The 17,500-nt window shown below is 42.6% G+C and overlaps 1 protein-coding gene across 7 annotated transcripts in view; it reads right to left on the bottom strand.

Annotated features, from left to right (window-relative positions):
• The window catches only part of il1rapl1b (interleukin 1 receptor accessory protein-like 1b), a 297,593-nt gene that overhangs the window by 14,641 nt on the left and 265,452 nt on the right, over nt 1-17,500 (bottom strand). For 4 of the 7 annotated variants that reach the window (XM_048235266.1, XM_048235270.1, XM_048235268.1 and 1 more), the window contains 2 exons: nt 11,376-11,521; nt 544-690 (listed from right to left, as the gene is read on the bottom strand). In XM_048235266.1, the coding sequence (XP_048091223.1) occupies nt 544-690; nt 11,376-11,521 (293 nt within the window). The remainder of the gene's footprint in view (nt 1-543; nt 691-11,375; nt 11,522-17,500) is intronic. The other 3 variants (XM_048235267.1, XM_048235271.1, XM_048235272.1) reach the window with 1 other exon arrangement.

Genomic DNA, 17,500 nt, shown 5'->3' with positions numbered 1-17,500 from the left:
ATTTCCTCTCGGTCTCCTTCATATATATAGTATATATAGTATAAGTATATATACTCTTTTGATCCCGTGAGGGAAATTTGGTCTTTGCATTTATCCCAATCCGTGAATTAGTGAAACACTCAGCACACAGTAAACACACAGTGAGGTGAAGCACACACTAATCCCAGCGCAGTGAGCTTCCTGCAACAACAGCGGCGCTCGGAGAGCAGTGAGGGGTTAGGTGCCTTGCTCAAGGGCACTTCAGCCGTGCCACGGCTGCCCCGCCATCATAATGTTTCATTCATAATGCCATCCGTCAGCCGTGGCTGTTGACTCTGCCTGTTTGCGCTCCCGGGCCCCAGAGGAGGAGGGGTTGGCATCGCGCCACCATAATGGGAGGAGGGGCACAACTTGTGGGAGCGCCCCTCTGTTTGCTCTGCCCCACTTGTGCGCGCCAAGACAAACATGACCCCAGCTTCCTTCCACACACACACACACACACACACACGCACGGCCCATCCGCCTGCCCCATCCGCCCGCCCCGGGCACCTGCGCCTGACTCACCTCCGTCCACGTCTTCACTCCCAAAGTGGTTCCTGTAGAAGAGCATGAGCTCGATCTTGTAGCATTTGTACAGGGTGACCAGGCAGATGAGCAGAAGCAAGATAGCGCCTAACCCCCCGGCCAGCTCCACTGTGTACATAAGCTCTGCTGAGAAAGAAAGAAAGAAAGAAAGAAAGAAAAGGAGAGAGAGAGCGAGAGTAAGAAAAGCAGAGAGGAGAGGAGAAGAGAGAAGAGAAATAATGGGAAAATAAGAGACAGAGGAGAGGAGAAGAGAATGAGATGGACAAAGGATAAAAATAGATATTTATTCTATTAACTCATTTTGATGTGTTAGCCATGCACGGTAAAAGTACAAACAGTAGGCAGAAACAGAATGTTAATTGAAAGGTCCCGCAATCATAGAAATCCACCGTGTTGAATATTTGCTTCGTTAGAACTAGCTAAAATGATAAGCTGGAACTGTTGACACTGTCAAAACAGGAAAGAGAGGAGTGATAAGAAAGGCTACCACTGGAAAACACCAAAAGAAAAAAAACCATTTCATTTGGAGAAAAAAAAGGCCTAAGGGACATTAGATGAGGATGTCGAAGGACGTGAGGTGTTTTCACCAGAAAGGAGGCACCTTGTGCAAAAAGAAAACACCAGCCGCTGTTCATGAATAACAACTGTGCCTAGAGACTTCTAGCACAGCATGGAGCGTGACCACCAATAATATCAAGATAGCCTCCCAAATACAAATACCCCTACAAAACGGAGAAAAAAAAGACTTAAAGCCTGACAATTTCCTCCCAAGATCCTCTGAATAAGGTTGTGTTGTGTGGTGACAAAGGAGCCCAAGGAAGAAAAGCATAGTGAATCTGAATAGCTCTACAAGGCTAGAACTCGTTGCGTTGCAGCTTCCCGGAGGTGGTGGTGGACGTTGGTGTCCCCCGAGGCACTGTGGGGCGTGTAGTCCACCGCTCCCCCCAGGTTGGAGGCGGCCCTGAAGGCCATGCCGCGGGGTGTGCTGGTCAAGCCCCATTGGCTGACTAATGCGTCCCCGTGGCAGGCTGGACCGTGGCCGGGCTAATCTATCACGGCGACACACGTGCGCTCATTACTGCCGCACAACTCAAGCCCCATTTTGCTTGGACTGTCTCTGCGATGAGCGATGGCGCTCCCTCTCCACCAAGCCTCCGCTCCTCCGTGGCTAGGTCTGTTTTATCATCCCCGTCCAGACCTAGTCTCTCTCTCTTCTTTCCTTCCTTACTTGCTTTCTTTGTCTTTCTTTCTCTCTTTCTCTCTTTCTCTCTCTCTCTCTTTCTCTCTCTCTCCACTCTCTGCCTTGCTCCCATCATTCTCGCCTTTTTCACTCAGGATCAGATGGGGCTTGGGAATGTGTGTCTATCTATCTGTGTGTGTGTGTGTGTGTGTGTGTGTATTTTGTGTGTGTGTGTTGAGGTAGGGCTGCATCTGACAACTGTCAATCACTCGCACTAAATTGGACAACAGAGGTCCGCTCCCCTCCCCTCCCCTGGTCACCCTGGTGCTGCTGTGGTGAGCATGGCTGCTGGATTCTGCTGGAGCCTCCCCTCCCCTCCCCTGGTCACCCTGGTGCTGCCCTGGTGAGCATGGCTGCTGGCTTCTGCTGGAGCCCGATCAAGACAAACGATGGGCTGAGTGGCGCGGACTCTGCCTCACTTACGCGGCCTGAGGTTTGAAAGAGCCACTTGGTATCCTGCGATTCATCATCATAACTCCCCTTCTCCTCCTCCTACTTCTCCTCCTCCACCTTCTGCTAGTCTGGAGCCACCACCACCCCCACCACCACCCCCACCACCCCCACCACCACCACCTCATTGCTGCCCGACGGGATCGGGATACTGTTTGAAGGAGTGGCTGACATCGTGATTTGTCAGCGGTGACATTTGGATTGCAGGAGCGGCGCTGTCACGTGGAGTTTGCTGTACTTGGGAAGTGGAAAAAGAGATGGTGTATGTGTGTGTGTGTGTGTGTGTGTGTGTGTGTGCGTGAGTGTGTGTGTGTGTGTGTGAGGCATGATAGATTGAATTCATTCTTTGGAGGCTGCTCTGTGAGGTAACTGAGAAAAGTGTTGATGCCTCTGCTACAGCTGCCTGCTCTCTGATACATCTCGAGGTATTTCCGAGGAGGCAGGTGATGACTTTGGGTTTCATATTTGCTGAAGTCAAAAAAGAGCAACAGCAGGCCTAGGATCACCTGTTCCACCCATATACATATAATCCCTTAGACTACTGACAAAGGTGATATAATTCAAAGGAATAAAATGCTGCAATTTCATGTAATGAGTCATGAATGACTTTTATGTGCTGAATGATGTTTTTTTTTTTATTATTATTAGGATTCCCGGCTCTGCATTGTAGATAATGACTTCACAAAAGAGGCAGAAAAGAACACAGTGCTCCCTTCAAATAACTTAACAAATCAAAACCGGACAAATGGCCTTCACAAAATCCTTTCAATAAGCATATACCTCTTGCTAAACAACAATTAAATGAAAAGCCAAAGAAAATAAAAACTTCTCTGAATGTACTGTGGTGCAGCAACAGTTCAGGCTAATGGACATCAGTTCAAATCAAAAACACACACACACACTAGGTCTAGTGTGCATATAGCTGCTGCTAGTTCTTCGGGTCTCCTGTAGATCTCCTTAAGAGCCCCACCATTTACTGTTGCCTGTCCAGTGGCCCCTCAAGGGCAGTGCTGAAAAACAACTCTGATGCCTGGCCTTGATCAAGCGGAAATAAGTGGCCCATTGAAAAACACTTTAACATTTTTTTTAAAAAACATTTAAAAATGTAAAAAAAAAAAAAATGGGTGAATGACATGACTGTAGATTTCTGTAGATTTCTGTGTCCGAGTTCATTACTTTGGTTTAAAATAATTTAAAATTATTCATAACAAGCATCATTTAATTCTTTAAAACCTATATGAACATATTTTTATAGTTTATTATAAAAATCATATATTATATATTTTGTCATCTCAAACCCTGAAAATGTCTGAGCAATATGTGAAGTATTACATCTAGAATTTAAAAGGTAAAATAAATATGGGTGTTAATAACAATAATAATCTTTCAAATAACAAAGTTTACTAGTTTAGCAGCTCTTAAATTGTTTGAAGGTTGTAAGAGGTTCCCAAGTAACCATTACTGATGAGTGAAAAGTTTGTTTTTGATAAAAATAGCTACTTTCTCTTCATAGTGGGACTTGTGCAGTTTAAATGTCAGGTGATACAACAACTGCAAAACTAAGAAAATGTTATTTTAATATGAAACTCTATATTGTATTGGAAAGTTGAATGGATGAACTTGCTAGCAAAGTCAAAAGGTTATATAGGTGTCCAAGAAGGTGTCTGTATAATTTAAAATTAATAGCAAAAGTCAGGTGGCGCAACCAAATCGTCAGGTGGTGCAAACCGGTAAAATATTAATTTAAACCAAGAAATAATAGTAGATTAAAGTGGACAAATGGTTGAAAAATGTGTTGTACCTAATTATTATATTAAACAATATACTAAATACTAAATACAATACTAAAACTTGTAAAGTACACATTTTAAATGTCAAGTTGGAAAACCAAAATACCCGCCCTCTACAATAAACAAGCATGTTTTCCACAAAAATAAGTCACGCTGAAAGGCATATATGATTCTAACTGTCTCACTAAATTGCATTATGCACACTCAATTCTCACTGGTATCTGCTAGACAACAAGTACCAAAACATGATTAGTTCATAGATTTCACATGTAATATACATTTTATACAACCCCACCCCCATCTTGCCTGTTCATAATTCTGAGAAATTCTTGAATTGTGTGCATGTGTGCATGTACATGTTTATGTTTATGTGTGTGTGGGTGTGTGCCCCCCCGCTGGACTGGACCCCTCCTTTCGGGGGGTCCAGTCCAGTGGGGGGCTACAGATCAAAACGAAAAGTGATGGTTCCATGCTATCCATGTGGGGTTACATGCCCACCAAGTTTCGTGTACTCCGGTCTTTCAGTGTCCCGGGAATCCTTGTTGGTGTACGGTCACTAAATGTACACATAAATTATTATTGTAAGGCCCCCCATGAACGAAAGTCCACGAAACTTGACATGCATTCGGAGGGTGTCATAATGATCCTACACTTTCAATTTCGTGCAGTTTTGACCATGTTAGCCAGAGATATTGTGATGAAAACACCTAATGTTTTGCTTTTTTTTAATTTTTAACTAGGTGGCTATACATACATGAAATAAGTGGTAATGGGATAGTTTGACATGCCCCTTAAGACCAACATACAAAAAAGGTGGACCTCCCAGGCCCCACGGTTCTCGAGATATTCACAGAAAACTGTCTCCGGCCACCTACAGGCCAGTTGGTGTATAGTAACATAAATTAATTTATTGTGTGGCCCCCATGAACGGAATTCCACCGAAACTTGGCGTGCATTCAGAGGGTGTCATAATGATCCTACACTTCCAATTTTGTGCAGTTTTGACTATGTTAGGTCACAGATACCTACGATTACAACACCTCATTTTTACTTTTTGTGTTTAACTAGGTGGCGCTATACATGAAATGAGTGGTTATGGAATGGGTTGACATGGCCCTTTGAGAACAACATACAAAAAAAAAATGGTCCTCCTAAACCCTACGGTTCTCGAGATATTCACAGAAAACTGTGTCTGCCCTACCCTCCTTTTGGGGGGTCCAGTCCAGGGGGGGGCTACAGATCAAAACGAAAAAAGGAGGTTCCATGCTATCCATGTGGGGTTACATGCCCACCAAGTTTCGTGTACCCCAGTCTTACAGTGTCCCGGGAATCCTTGACGGAAATTTGGACACGCGAAAAAAAAAAAAAAAAAGAAAAAAAAAAAACAAATCTGACTAAACCTATATGACCGCCGCTTCGCTGCGCAGCGGTCATAATAATAATGTTATAATAATATTAAAAACCTCTGTAAATGTTGCACAACCATTAAGACTTGTTTAAACACAGTCTTCCATCTTCAAAAATACATTTTGTCCATTTTTAAAGATTATTTTGAAAACACATTTTTTAAAAGCCTTATTTGTCAATGACCCATACATATACAGTAATTATCAGACAGACAGAAAGGCAGACAGAGAGAAAAAATAAATGGACAAATAGACAGATAAGTGGACTGAAGGATGGCCAATCAGATAATCTTTTTGAATTGACCAAGAGATGGACTGTCATTTCTGGCCAGCAACCAGAGTGTAGCCATCACTGAGCTGAGGGGCCATCATTAATAACTGATCATTGACACCAGTTTCCTCCCCTTGAGGGGGCAATAAAGAAAACAATTATCAAGGAACTCACAGAGGTGGCAGCAAGAAAGCTGGTGGCCAAGCACCAACTGCTTACATAATGGGAACACAAGAGCGGACTGTAAGCCCCAGAAGATTTACAATTGGCCAAATCGGTCTCATGGCCACGGCCATCGATTGGCGCGGGCGGGCATGGGGGGAGAGTAAAGGTACTGCGACCAAGCAAAATGACTCCGCACGGTTCCCTGGAGTGGGCCCATTTCTGTGAGTGATGTTCACGCAGTCTCCGCTCCGCGCATTAACACCTGCACAGACATAAACACTCTGTCTCACATAGGCATGGAAAACCCAGACAAATAAAATGATACCTACACATGGACTATTTCCATATCAGCTTTTGTGCTACAGCTTAGAACAGCAGAACAGCAAAAACTTAGTAGTGCCTTAACAGGAGCACCTAATATTGTACTGTTTGTTGTCTCGTGTTACCTTGGTAAGTAGCCTAGTGTAAAGAACATTCCAGATCTAGGATGTCACTTAGCATTAGCAGATAACTAGCATTTGTCAAGTCACTCAGATGGATTTTGAAACTCAAAGCTGCCATAGAATTCAGAGAATTATGTGTCCTTCATTCACTTGAAGTCTATTTGGTGTCACAAAATGTACTTTGTTTCTTGAAATCGACTCTTCACAGGCCAAAATTCTTCTTGTGCTTTAACAAGAGCCTTTTGTGTAAGTCCTCTAATAACACCACATGCGTTTCCTTGCAAGCACTTGTCACATCTGAAATGAGACAAAAAAACCTTGCAGTGGATGAAATTCCTTTGGTGATACAGCAAAATCCTTAAGTGAACCAAACACGCATTCTTGGCACAGGATGATTACAGGGTAGAATGTAACAAATTAAGCGGACAAAAGTGCACTTGTGGAGACTCATACAGCTGCATACTATTTTCAGCTCTGTGTTCAGAAAATGGACGTCATTCAGTGAAAAGGGAGTTATTACCCCCATCCCTGGTAGGGGGGAAGAGGCTGTTGTAATCAGCCCATCCGTCTATCTCTCTGTTTGTTCACACTTATAAAGTACTGCTCTGATGTCCTTCAAATTTTTATGTACAAGGCAGAGGCTCACTATATCTTGGTCTTCTTACATGATCATTTAAAACCAACTTAGATGCTGCAGATGGTAAAGACTTGGATAGTCTGCCCACAGAGACTTAACAGAATGTTAAGAGAACAGAATGTAAAGAGTCAAGTTCAGTATGTAAAATTGTTGAACAAATACTGAACATCACTAGCCTGGATATCAGACTCTCTGGAGTACTGTAGGGAAAAGAAATCGAGCGGAAGTACGTAGACAGGCGGAGCTAGGCTAGAACATCACCTTAATCAAATCAAAATCCAACACCAAACCTTAACCTTAATCATAAATTTTACTTCAACAACAGATAGTTTGTTGATAATCTGAGCATCTTCAGATAGTGTGTAGGCGTAGCATCCAAGTAAAGTGTGAGCTTGTGGTTTTACTTTGATGGACAGGGCAGAGGGCTTGCAGTTGCCTGACCACTCGTATGGCTTGTAGTTTGTGACTCAGATGAAGTCATGTCACATCTTTGTTGACTAAACTCTTTAATTTGGATTATATGCAATAAGGTGCTTCCTTGTTTGATCATGAAAAACAATGCATGGTATGGGACAGAGTTTCATTATCCCACAAACTAAGCAGCTTACAAAAGATGCCTCAATTCCAGTCCTCCAATTAGATGTCCTACTTTTTAACGTCTTCTTTTGGAATCTGGCTTTCTTTTTATCTGCGCCTGCACTGAAGAGGAAATGTGCTGCTCCCTTGTTTTCCCTTAGAGATCCATTTTAGCAGGGCACAGTTCAGAGATACAGACCGATTGAAAGAGAGTGAGATAGAGAGAGAGAGGGATATATATAGAGAGAGAGGGATATATATAGAGAGAGAGAGAGAGAAAGAGAAAGGGAGAGAGAGCACCAATCTTAAGGCATCAAGTCCATTTGCTTTCCAATGCAGTGGATAAAAGTTCAACTCTCACTGCAATGAGAGGCTCACCGCATCATCACCACCGCCAGCATTCCCTCTCTTCCTCCCTCCCCTCCCTCGCAAAGCTGAGAATAGAAATCACAATGCGCTCTGCCTGTGTGTGTGTGTGTGTGTGTGTGTGTGTCTGTGTGCTAGTCAGCATGATTGCACAAGGATGTGTCCTCCCATTAAAGTGTGTGGGTGTTTTGCATGTGTCTTTGCCCCTCTAAGGGAATATGGCTGTAAACATATGTTAATGTGCAGACATGCATGTGTGTGTGTGTGTGTGTGTGTGTGTGTGTGTGTGTGTGTGTGTGTGTGTGTTCATGTGTGTGTTACTGTGGGTGTCTATGTGGGCATGTGGTCGATGTAACACGGTGAAACAGCATAAACCACCGCTTGAGCCGGGCCAAACGCAAACAAACAAACATTGATTTATGTTAAGCAAGTATAAATGCTGCTCGTCTTGTGCTCAAATCATCAATATTGCAACACGAAATGCATAAAATAAACATCAGAGTGATAGAGTATGAAGGGGCTCTCAATTCCACAGACCCTGGTCGGGGAGAGACATGCGTTTGAGACGCGAGTGTCCAAAGGGAGCAGCACAATCTCCTGGAGTTTATTCCAAAGCCGAGGCTTTGGAATAAATCCTTTTAATATAGCAACTAAAGCGAATCCGGGGTGGCATCAAAGTGGCTTCATCTGAAACTTTAAAAAGAGAAATATCCAGTCGTATAAAAATATGCACAACTGACAGCTTTCAAGTCACCGAGGACAACCTTAACGGCGGAGAAATGAACAAAAGAAACTTCTTTCAATCCACGGAAAGTGTGGTTATGAGTTTACCTCATGATTCCGTGGTATGACATTTGTAAGCAGGCAAACAAAGGAAATTGAGAAAATAAATGGTATTGTATTGCTTATACATGATAAATGATCTTCGACCGAGTTCAAAGACAAGTCTCTCAAAGATAACAGCTTTTGCTTTCGATAAAAAAGAGAAAGAAATGAAGTAAAATGCTTAAGAAGACATGAGATGGGGAGAGCAGATGTGAAAAAAGGGAGCTGCATTATATTGAAGCGTTAGATGAAAGAGACAGGGGACAGGATCAGTGGCTGACACTCGTCTGGATTTTTGACTCTGAAGCGAGACAGCTCTGAGTGAAGACGACTGCCACTCCAAAACCCTGCACGTTCACAGATCCCGGCGAATCGAAATGAAACGCGAACGGGTGATGGCTTAGCCGCAGAATGCGGAACACGCAGTCGGAATGTGTCTCTTCTCCTTCTCCTTTTCTCTCCTTTCTCCTGCTTTCCTTTGTTCCTTTAAAAGCTTTTGGTCGATATGCAGGTCTTATGGGATGTGGACAGTCTTGTTATGATTTACCAGAAAATAGCAAAACGGACTGCTCCTCTTTTGAGAAGAGAGAGCACACAGGAGAATGAGATATATAGAGAAAGCAAGGAAGGGAGAAAGTGACTTTATAGCAGATATTTCTAGCTGAGGAAGTGATTACAGACACGAAAAAGATGAACAGGAAACAACTCATTCCTGAACGAGGAGCTGTCGCCACATCATTGTTCTCAGCCTGTGTGAGGGTGCATTAATATTTAAGCAGACCGACACAGAAGCAGAGAGAATTCATCGCCTTGACACCATCAACCCATCTGTGTTAAACCTCCCACAACTCTGCTCTCGTAGAAAAAAAAAAAAAGAAAGATGAAGGACAATGAAGACGTTATATGCCACTGTAACATTTACGTTTAAACCATGGTGCTCCACTCCCCCATCTTCCTGAGCCTGTTATAAAAAAGAGAATACTTCAGTCCTTGTCATGTAAAACATTATCTGCAGGTCAAGGTTCCCAGTTATGGCATGTAGGTCAACTCAAATGTTCTTCAGCCAATTGCGCTGTCTAATACATCGACCCATTTAACACTTATTTTATGGCCCATTTTTTTATTTTTTTTTTCCGCCATTGGCCCCATCCCCTCCCATGTTACTGCTGTAAGCTCACAGAGGGTCCCTCCCTCCATTAAATGAAAGACCTCCGCTAAAGGCCACATGCTAACGTGCTATCGTTCAGTGGCAAGCCACAGCATCATGCGGCCTGTTGAAATAATACACTGCTGAGAAGTCCATTGAAAACAATCTTTTTTTTTTGTGTGTGAAAGAAAGATGAAAGTATGCCATTCTTTTTAGACTCCCTTTCAGACAGATGGAAAGGAACACGCAGGTCAAGTTAACACTTAAATTGAAACAAAAAAGAAAGTAATACATTAGAGATCAACTCATCCTCTGTGATCTTCAGTTCAGTTACCTGAAAAACACAGGCCTCTTGCTATAGGCCAACCACGTCACTCTATATAGTTTTTAGCCCAAACCTTACATGAACTCAACATAAGCTGAGCTGTCTACAGAGTATCTTGTTCCTCCCGAGGCGAGAGTCTTCTTTTAGCCCCTGGTATAAGGCCTGGTGTTTCTAACATCGGGCAGCAGGATGGAAAGCCGCAGCAGAGAGAGGCATTGGAGCGGCTCACAGCTTTTGTCCAAAAATCTCCTGGTTCACAGCCAAGGCTGCTGAGGTCCACCAATGCTCCTCCAGAATCTTTAAGGGTCTGGTGGGGTTAGGGCACAGACTCCTTCTCTCAGACTTCACTGCTTTGACAGAACTGAACCGACTGTAGCAGCACAGCTGACAAATCGGCAGGGCATCACAATGATGGGTTCTGCTTTCTTATTTTTAACATGTTTTTTTTTTATTATTCTTCCACTAGTCACATTGCAGGAGATCAGCTAGAGGAGTGTGTTTTTTCCAACCTTCAGAAATTTGTAGTGTTATATATAAGATGTAGTTCCTGTGTTATTAAGACAAGAGTTACATCTCCAGCTCTGGGTCTCTAATTATGCTGTTTCCAAACATATATAAGAATGGCTTACATAGCATAGTACAAAAAATATTCAATCAAACCAAAGTGGCATTTAATTATATTACCACTCTTTATGCACTGCATGTTCAGTTAAGTCCAAAGAGACATCTTTTCCCCTCAAGAGGTATAGTTTAACCCAATTCTGTGATTGTGCTATTTTCAAGCCAGGAATGCCTTGTGCATTATCGATTTCTGGAATGATCATACTGTATTAGAAAAGCATAGTTCAGAAATACAATTCAAATACTTTAAAGAAGTTAGTCAAAACCCTGTCAATACTTCTAGCATTGGCAGCATTTACTCAAAGGTGGCCTTTTTCTGTGATGATAAAAGTTGTTCATATTTATTTTTGTAATGAAGGTGTTTCAACCCCCTCAAGGACAAATAGACTCAAGGAAATGAGTCAGGTGCTGTAAATACGGAGCAGAGAAGCTACCCCTTACTTGCCAGTGTGCCTTGTGAGAGTTTTCAGTGTCATACAATTTCAGAATCAGAATCAGAATGTCATGTTATTTCAGCTGTTAAAGTTTAGCTAACAGGCAGTGCCTTACCCCTCTTGGTCAGCTGGACAGTGGCCTGCCGTCTGCCATTGTTATTCTCCACGTAGCAGGTGTAGTTTGCCAAGTCGGTCTCCTTCATCGGTTCAATCATCAAGGAGATAGACACCTCCCGCTCCCCGAGGTGCTCGCGGATGGTTCTGGAATGCAGAGAGGAAGCACATGTGCTCAGCGATTCACCCCTGTGATTACAGCCCATCATTGCACATTCATCGTGACATGATTACCCATGAGGGCTTGGGATTCCTTCTGGATGCTTGCTGAGTGGAGTTACACTTGACGACATGACATGAATGGGATGTGATATTAGGGGTGGGGGGGGGGGGCATTGCAGAGCATCACACAGATCAATACAACCCAGAAAAGAGGCGACTGTTGGGAAACACCCTCTCGACTTAAACCAGTGAAAGCATCTGGATTTTATGGAAAACAGACTCGTGAGTATCCCATTTTCAGGGAGACAGCAGAGTTAACCCTTAAAGGTGTAGGTTTTTGAACGTTCTAAGTTCCGCAACAATTGAAGGTTCTAAAATTCTATGTTGAATTCAATGAACCCAGATATTCTTTAGAATGTTAATTTCCCAACATTCCGGTGTGACGGTACTCCTTTAAGGGTTTAATGGTCCATTTAGAGCGGTAGAGAGGAGCAAGATGGAAAGGAAGAAGGGGGAACGACAATTCAGAACAGAACAGCCAACGTTTGCCCGCACAGTGGGGGAGATAACTAAATAATGAGGTTAAAAAAAGTCGCTTTTCATAACGGCTGCCATGGAAACTGGAGTTGTGCAGGGATGATGGGGTGGTGGAGTGATTCTATGTGTGTGTGTGTGTGTGTGTGTGTGTGTGTGTGTGGGGGGCTGTTGAAGAGAGAGGAAGGAAAAAAACAATAGTCCATAAAGTAAATGAACCTCCACTGCCGAGGCTTGTAAGAATCTGGCGGAATAAATGGAAAAATAATGTTCTCTTTTCTTAACATTTACGGATAGACTGTTTGTGGCCTTTTTTAGTAACGGCTCTGGGGGTGATAATGGGAGAGGATAGGGAATGGGGGTGTTGGGACCTACTTCTAGGAGCATTTGCTGTTTCCCTTGAGGACCCTCCAGAATGGCTAATGACAATTAATCATGACCGCAGGCCTCAGTGTACCGCACTGGCTCAAGTGAATTAGATGAACTACAAACGAGCGATTCAGTAGGGATGTGGGGTCGTTTCATTCAATAACAGAGTGGCTGATTCGAAGAGTTACATACTGTATTTCACATTCTGCCAGTAGCATAAACACCTCTTACTGCAAATTCATAACGCTGATGAAGGTGGAAATTGTACTAGGAATTAACAGTAAAAAACAGTATCTCCAAAGGCCACAGGGAAACCATCGATTTGGCAGATGCAATCACTGTGAAAACCTTGTTAAGACCAACACCTTTGTTGATGTATTTTCAAACAAACTGTTCACAGTGAATTCTTTTGCCAACTGTGACACAACCTTTGTTGTCTATGGACTTAAATATGAGTATGGTTGCTTTTACATCGGAAGAATGAAAAGATGACTCTAGGAATGAGTTGCAGGACACAGAAATGCCATATGCACTAGGAACCCAACCTACCCCATGGCAGTCCATTACCAGTAGGTTGGACACTTCACCCCTTCTTCTCTCAAAGTGATGGTGATCGATTTCCTTAAATCATATCAAAGTATATTTTGGGTCTGTAAGTTATAAACTACTGGCATCTAAGCAATACCCTAGGGGTGATAGAATAATTTACAATAAACTGTTGATAGAGTATGTCAGTCCTGTACACACAGCTTTTCATTTAAGAGCAGCCAAAAGTAAACCTGGCTAATGAGGCGCCTCCGTGCTACGCTAAAGTGCACCGCTAGTGGGAGTGCAGGGACATGCACTTCATGGCTGTCACGCTATAAGAGGCAATGGAGGGCTGGGAACGGGGAGATAGCATCCTTAGGAGCATTTGAAACACCTGCTGTGAAGAATGTTTGTCGCCGATATGTCTTTACAAGGCCCACTCAATGGCGAGCTTTGAAAAAAAAATGCTATTACATTAGCACCACCACAGTTGCCTCTCTTGGAGAGTAAAGTGAGCATTAGCGAGGCACCCACTTATATATTTTTTCTGGGCCTCAGTTGAGTGGTAGCCACCCAACCCCACGTATCTTTGGAGTGAGATGATGAAAGGGATAAATGTCCTGGCTGCACCTAAACACTCTCGCTGGTGCTGTTCAATAAACGTCCAAGCATGGATGCGCTTCCATTTCAAACAGCTTAAGGCCACTGTGTGACTACATGCACTCCGCTCTGTGTGTCCGTAAAAGGGTGGCGCAGCCAAGTCAACTAACCCCACTGTCAATGCAGGTGAACTGCTATCAGTCATTTGCATAGAGTTTGACTGTCTTATTATATCAGGGGATCTAAACTTGCATGTGGATAATCCTGAAAACAATTATGCCAAGGAATTCATTGCACTAATCGATACTTTCTCACTAACACAGCATGTACAGGGGCCAACACACTCTCTCGGCCATACACTCAACCTTGTTATCACAAAGGGTCTCGATGTCTCTACAGCTGTTAAAGACCTGGCCTTATCTGATCATTTCTGTGTGTTCTTTGATGTGTCTATGTCCCCCTCAAAACACAGCTATGACTGTAAAAAGGAGAATCATAAATGATCAGACAAGTGCTCTCTTTGAGCAAGCACTTTCACTAAAGTCAAGTCAACTGTCAGACTCTGTAGAAGACTTATTTGATCACTTTAATGCAAAAATGGCAAACATTATGGATGACATTGCTCCATTACAATTCAAGAAAGTTAAGGACAAACAGAAAGCACCATGGAGGCAAAATCCAGCAGTTAAACTTCTAAAAAGAGAGTGTAGGAAGACTGAAAGAAAATGGCGTAAATACAAACTTCAGATCCACTATGAAATCCATAAAGAGATGCTCCGCACATATAACTCTGAAATATGCAAAGCAAGACAGTCTTTCATTTCTAACATTATCAATAGAAGTTCAAATAACACTTGTCAAATAACACCTATTTTCAACTGTTGATAAGTTAACAAATCCCCCCTCACAATTAGCGCCTGAAGTTCTCTCAACTAATGAATGCAATGAGTTTTCATCTTTTTTTAAAGGTAAAATTAACAAAATCAGACTCAACATATCTGCTCAATTACAAATTCAACAACCTGAACTTCCAGCAACAAACAGAGGGAAACTAAACTTGATGTCAGAGTTCAGCTTGATAAAATACGAAACACTTGAAAAAACGGTACAGAATCTCAGCTCTTTCACATGTGTCTTAGACACTCTGCCTACCAATTTCTTCAAAACTGTTTTTCACCTCATAGCGGCGGATGTCCTTCAAATTGTAAATGTATCACTGCTGTCTGGCACTTTTCCTAAGTCACTGAAAACAGATGTTGTAAAGCCACTTCTCAAGAAGAATAACCTGGATGCCTCCATGCTAAACAATTACAGGCCCATATCCAATCTACCTTTTATTGACAAAATTATTGAAAAAACTTTAATCAATTAACCACCTTCCTAACATCAAATGGGTATTTTGAATACTTTCAGTCTGGTTTTCGGGCAAATCACAGCACTGAAACAGCTCTCATTAAAGTTTCTAATGACATACGCCTCAACACAGATTCAGGTAAAAAATCAGTCCTAGTGCTACTGGACCTTAGTGCAGCATTTGACACTGTTGATCACAATATTTTACTACACAGACTAGAACACTGGGTTGGATTTACAGGCATAGTTATCAACTGGCTAAAATCATATCTACAAGAAAGGAGCTTCTTTGTTGCCATCGGAAACTGTACCTCAACACCAACGCCCTTGACCTGTGTTGTTCCCCTCAGGGTCGATCTTGGGGCCACTATTATTCAACCTCTATATGATCCCCATTTGGACAAATCATTCAAAATAATTTGATTTCATATCATAGCTATGCAGATGACACACAAATTTACTTTAGCTCTATCACCAAACGACTATGGTCCTTGAATCTATGTGTCAGTGTATAGAACAAATCAAGACCTGTTCTTCAGCTGAACAAAGAAAAAACTGAAGTAATTATATTTGGTAAAAAGGAGGAAAGACTTAGGGTTGCCACTCTCCTTGACACAAAAGGGTTGAAGGCAAAGGATACTGTTAAAAATCTTGCTCTATTAATTGACAGTGATCTAAATTTCAACAGCCACATGAAAGCGATAACTAAATCAGCTTTTTACCACCTCAAAAATATTGCCAAACTCAGAGGGCTGATGTCAAAACATGACTTAGAAAAACTCATTCATGCATTTATCTCCAGCAGGGTTGATTACTGCAATGGACTGTTCACAGGCCTTCCTAAAAAGACTATTAAACAGCTTCAGGCGATACAAAATGCAGCAGCTAGGATTCTAACAAAAACTAAAAGAACTGACCACATTACTCCAATTCTTAAGTCCTTGCACTGGCTTCCAGTAAGTCACAGAATTGACTTTAAAGCACTATTGCTTGTTTATAAATCAGTAAATGGAGCAGGACCTAAATACTTGTCAGACATGCTTCAGCAGTACACACCTTCTTGTCCTCTCAGGTCCCAGGTAAAAAACCTGCTAGTAAAACCTACTGTTAGAACTAAACATGGTGAAGCAGCTTTTAGCTGCTATGCTGCTCAGCTGTGGAACCAACTTTTCGGATGACATCAAAAGGCCCCAACTGTAGCCAGTTTTAAATCTAAACTTAAGACCAAACTGTTCTCAGATGCTTTCTGCTAACTGTGCCGAAGTTACAAATTCTGAATCTGCCTTGATAATTATTCTACCTTGTCTTTTTATTACTTTTTTACTACTTTTGCCTTTGTTTTTTTGCTTACTAATTATTCTTTATTTTTAAATTATTTTACCTTGTGTTTTATGTTTTCTTTTTATTATGATCTTTACCTTTTAACTATTCTTTGACTATATTGCCCTTCTATGCTTTTATTTGTTATTATTGTTTGGTTTTCTTTATGTAAAGCACATTGAATGACCTCTGTGTATGAAATGCGCTATATAAATAAACTTGACTTGACTTGACTTGACTTGACAATGAGACACTATGGCCATGTTATGAACCCAGGATAATAACTGAACTGGGAGATATAGACTCGCAGATAATGACCGAAGCAGGAAATATGTGACAGGGGGCATTAGAGGAATCACACTCCACTCCCTCTTCTCTCCTCCTCCTCCTCCTCTTCCTCCATCTGGCCTTCAGAAGCCTCATCCCTCCCCTGCTGGCTGTCTAGTCAGGCTGGCTGGACTGTGGTAGGCCATGGGGGCCTGGTATCTGGGGGATAAATCTGCGACTGATGGCTTTTTAAAGAGGGCCACCCAGCCATGTGTGTCGCTACATGGACTTAAACTGGTGTAAAAAGCCTTGGCCAATCATGGCGGGTCAGATCTGTCACAGCATGGCTGTTTTTTTTTCTCTCTCTCCTTTTTTTGAGAGAGAGAGAGAGAGAGAGAGAAAGAGAGAGAGAGAGAGAGAGAGAAAGGAGCAGCATCGCACCATTAGAGACCAGAGTGTTCAGCAGCATCAAAGAATCAAGAGGGTGGGGGTGGGGACACAGAAGGAGAAATGGAGAGAGAAAGAGAGAAAGGCAAAGAAAGAGAGCGAGAGAGAGAGAGAGTAAACTCATAGAGAAAAAAGACAACCAGGGAGGCACATACAAGGAAAGAGCTGGAGAGATAGAGAGAGTACATAGAAAAACAGACATGAGAGTGTGAATAAGGGACACAAAAAGAAGATACTGTATGATGATGGAGTGACCAAGGAGATGGAGGGAAAGAGAGCGAGAGCGGGAGACATCTGAGGAGACGTAAAGATAGAGAGAATGAGTGATGGCGGCGGAGGAGAGGCCCAGAGAGGCTTGACGACGGGGCGGCGCGTCAAGAGAGGGGAGAGGGTGACACGGGAGCCCCGCTGAGATCATACACGACATCAGATACGGCTATCAGAGTTCTTAAACAAGTGCAGCCTACCATACACACACACACACACACACACACACACACACACACACACACACACACACACACACACGGGTTGTTGTGTTGAATG

Source organism: Alosa alosa, chromosome 23 (assembly GCF_017589495.1).
Source record: "Alosa alosa isolate M-15738 ecotype Scorff River chromosome 23, AALO_Geno_1.1, whole genome shotgun sequence".
Lineage (NCBI taxonomy): Eukaryota > Metazoa > Chordata > Actinopteri > Clupeiformes > Clupeidae > Alosa > Alosa alosa.
This window is presented reverse-complemented; position numbering and strand designations above follow the sequence as displayed.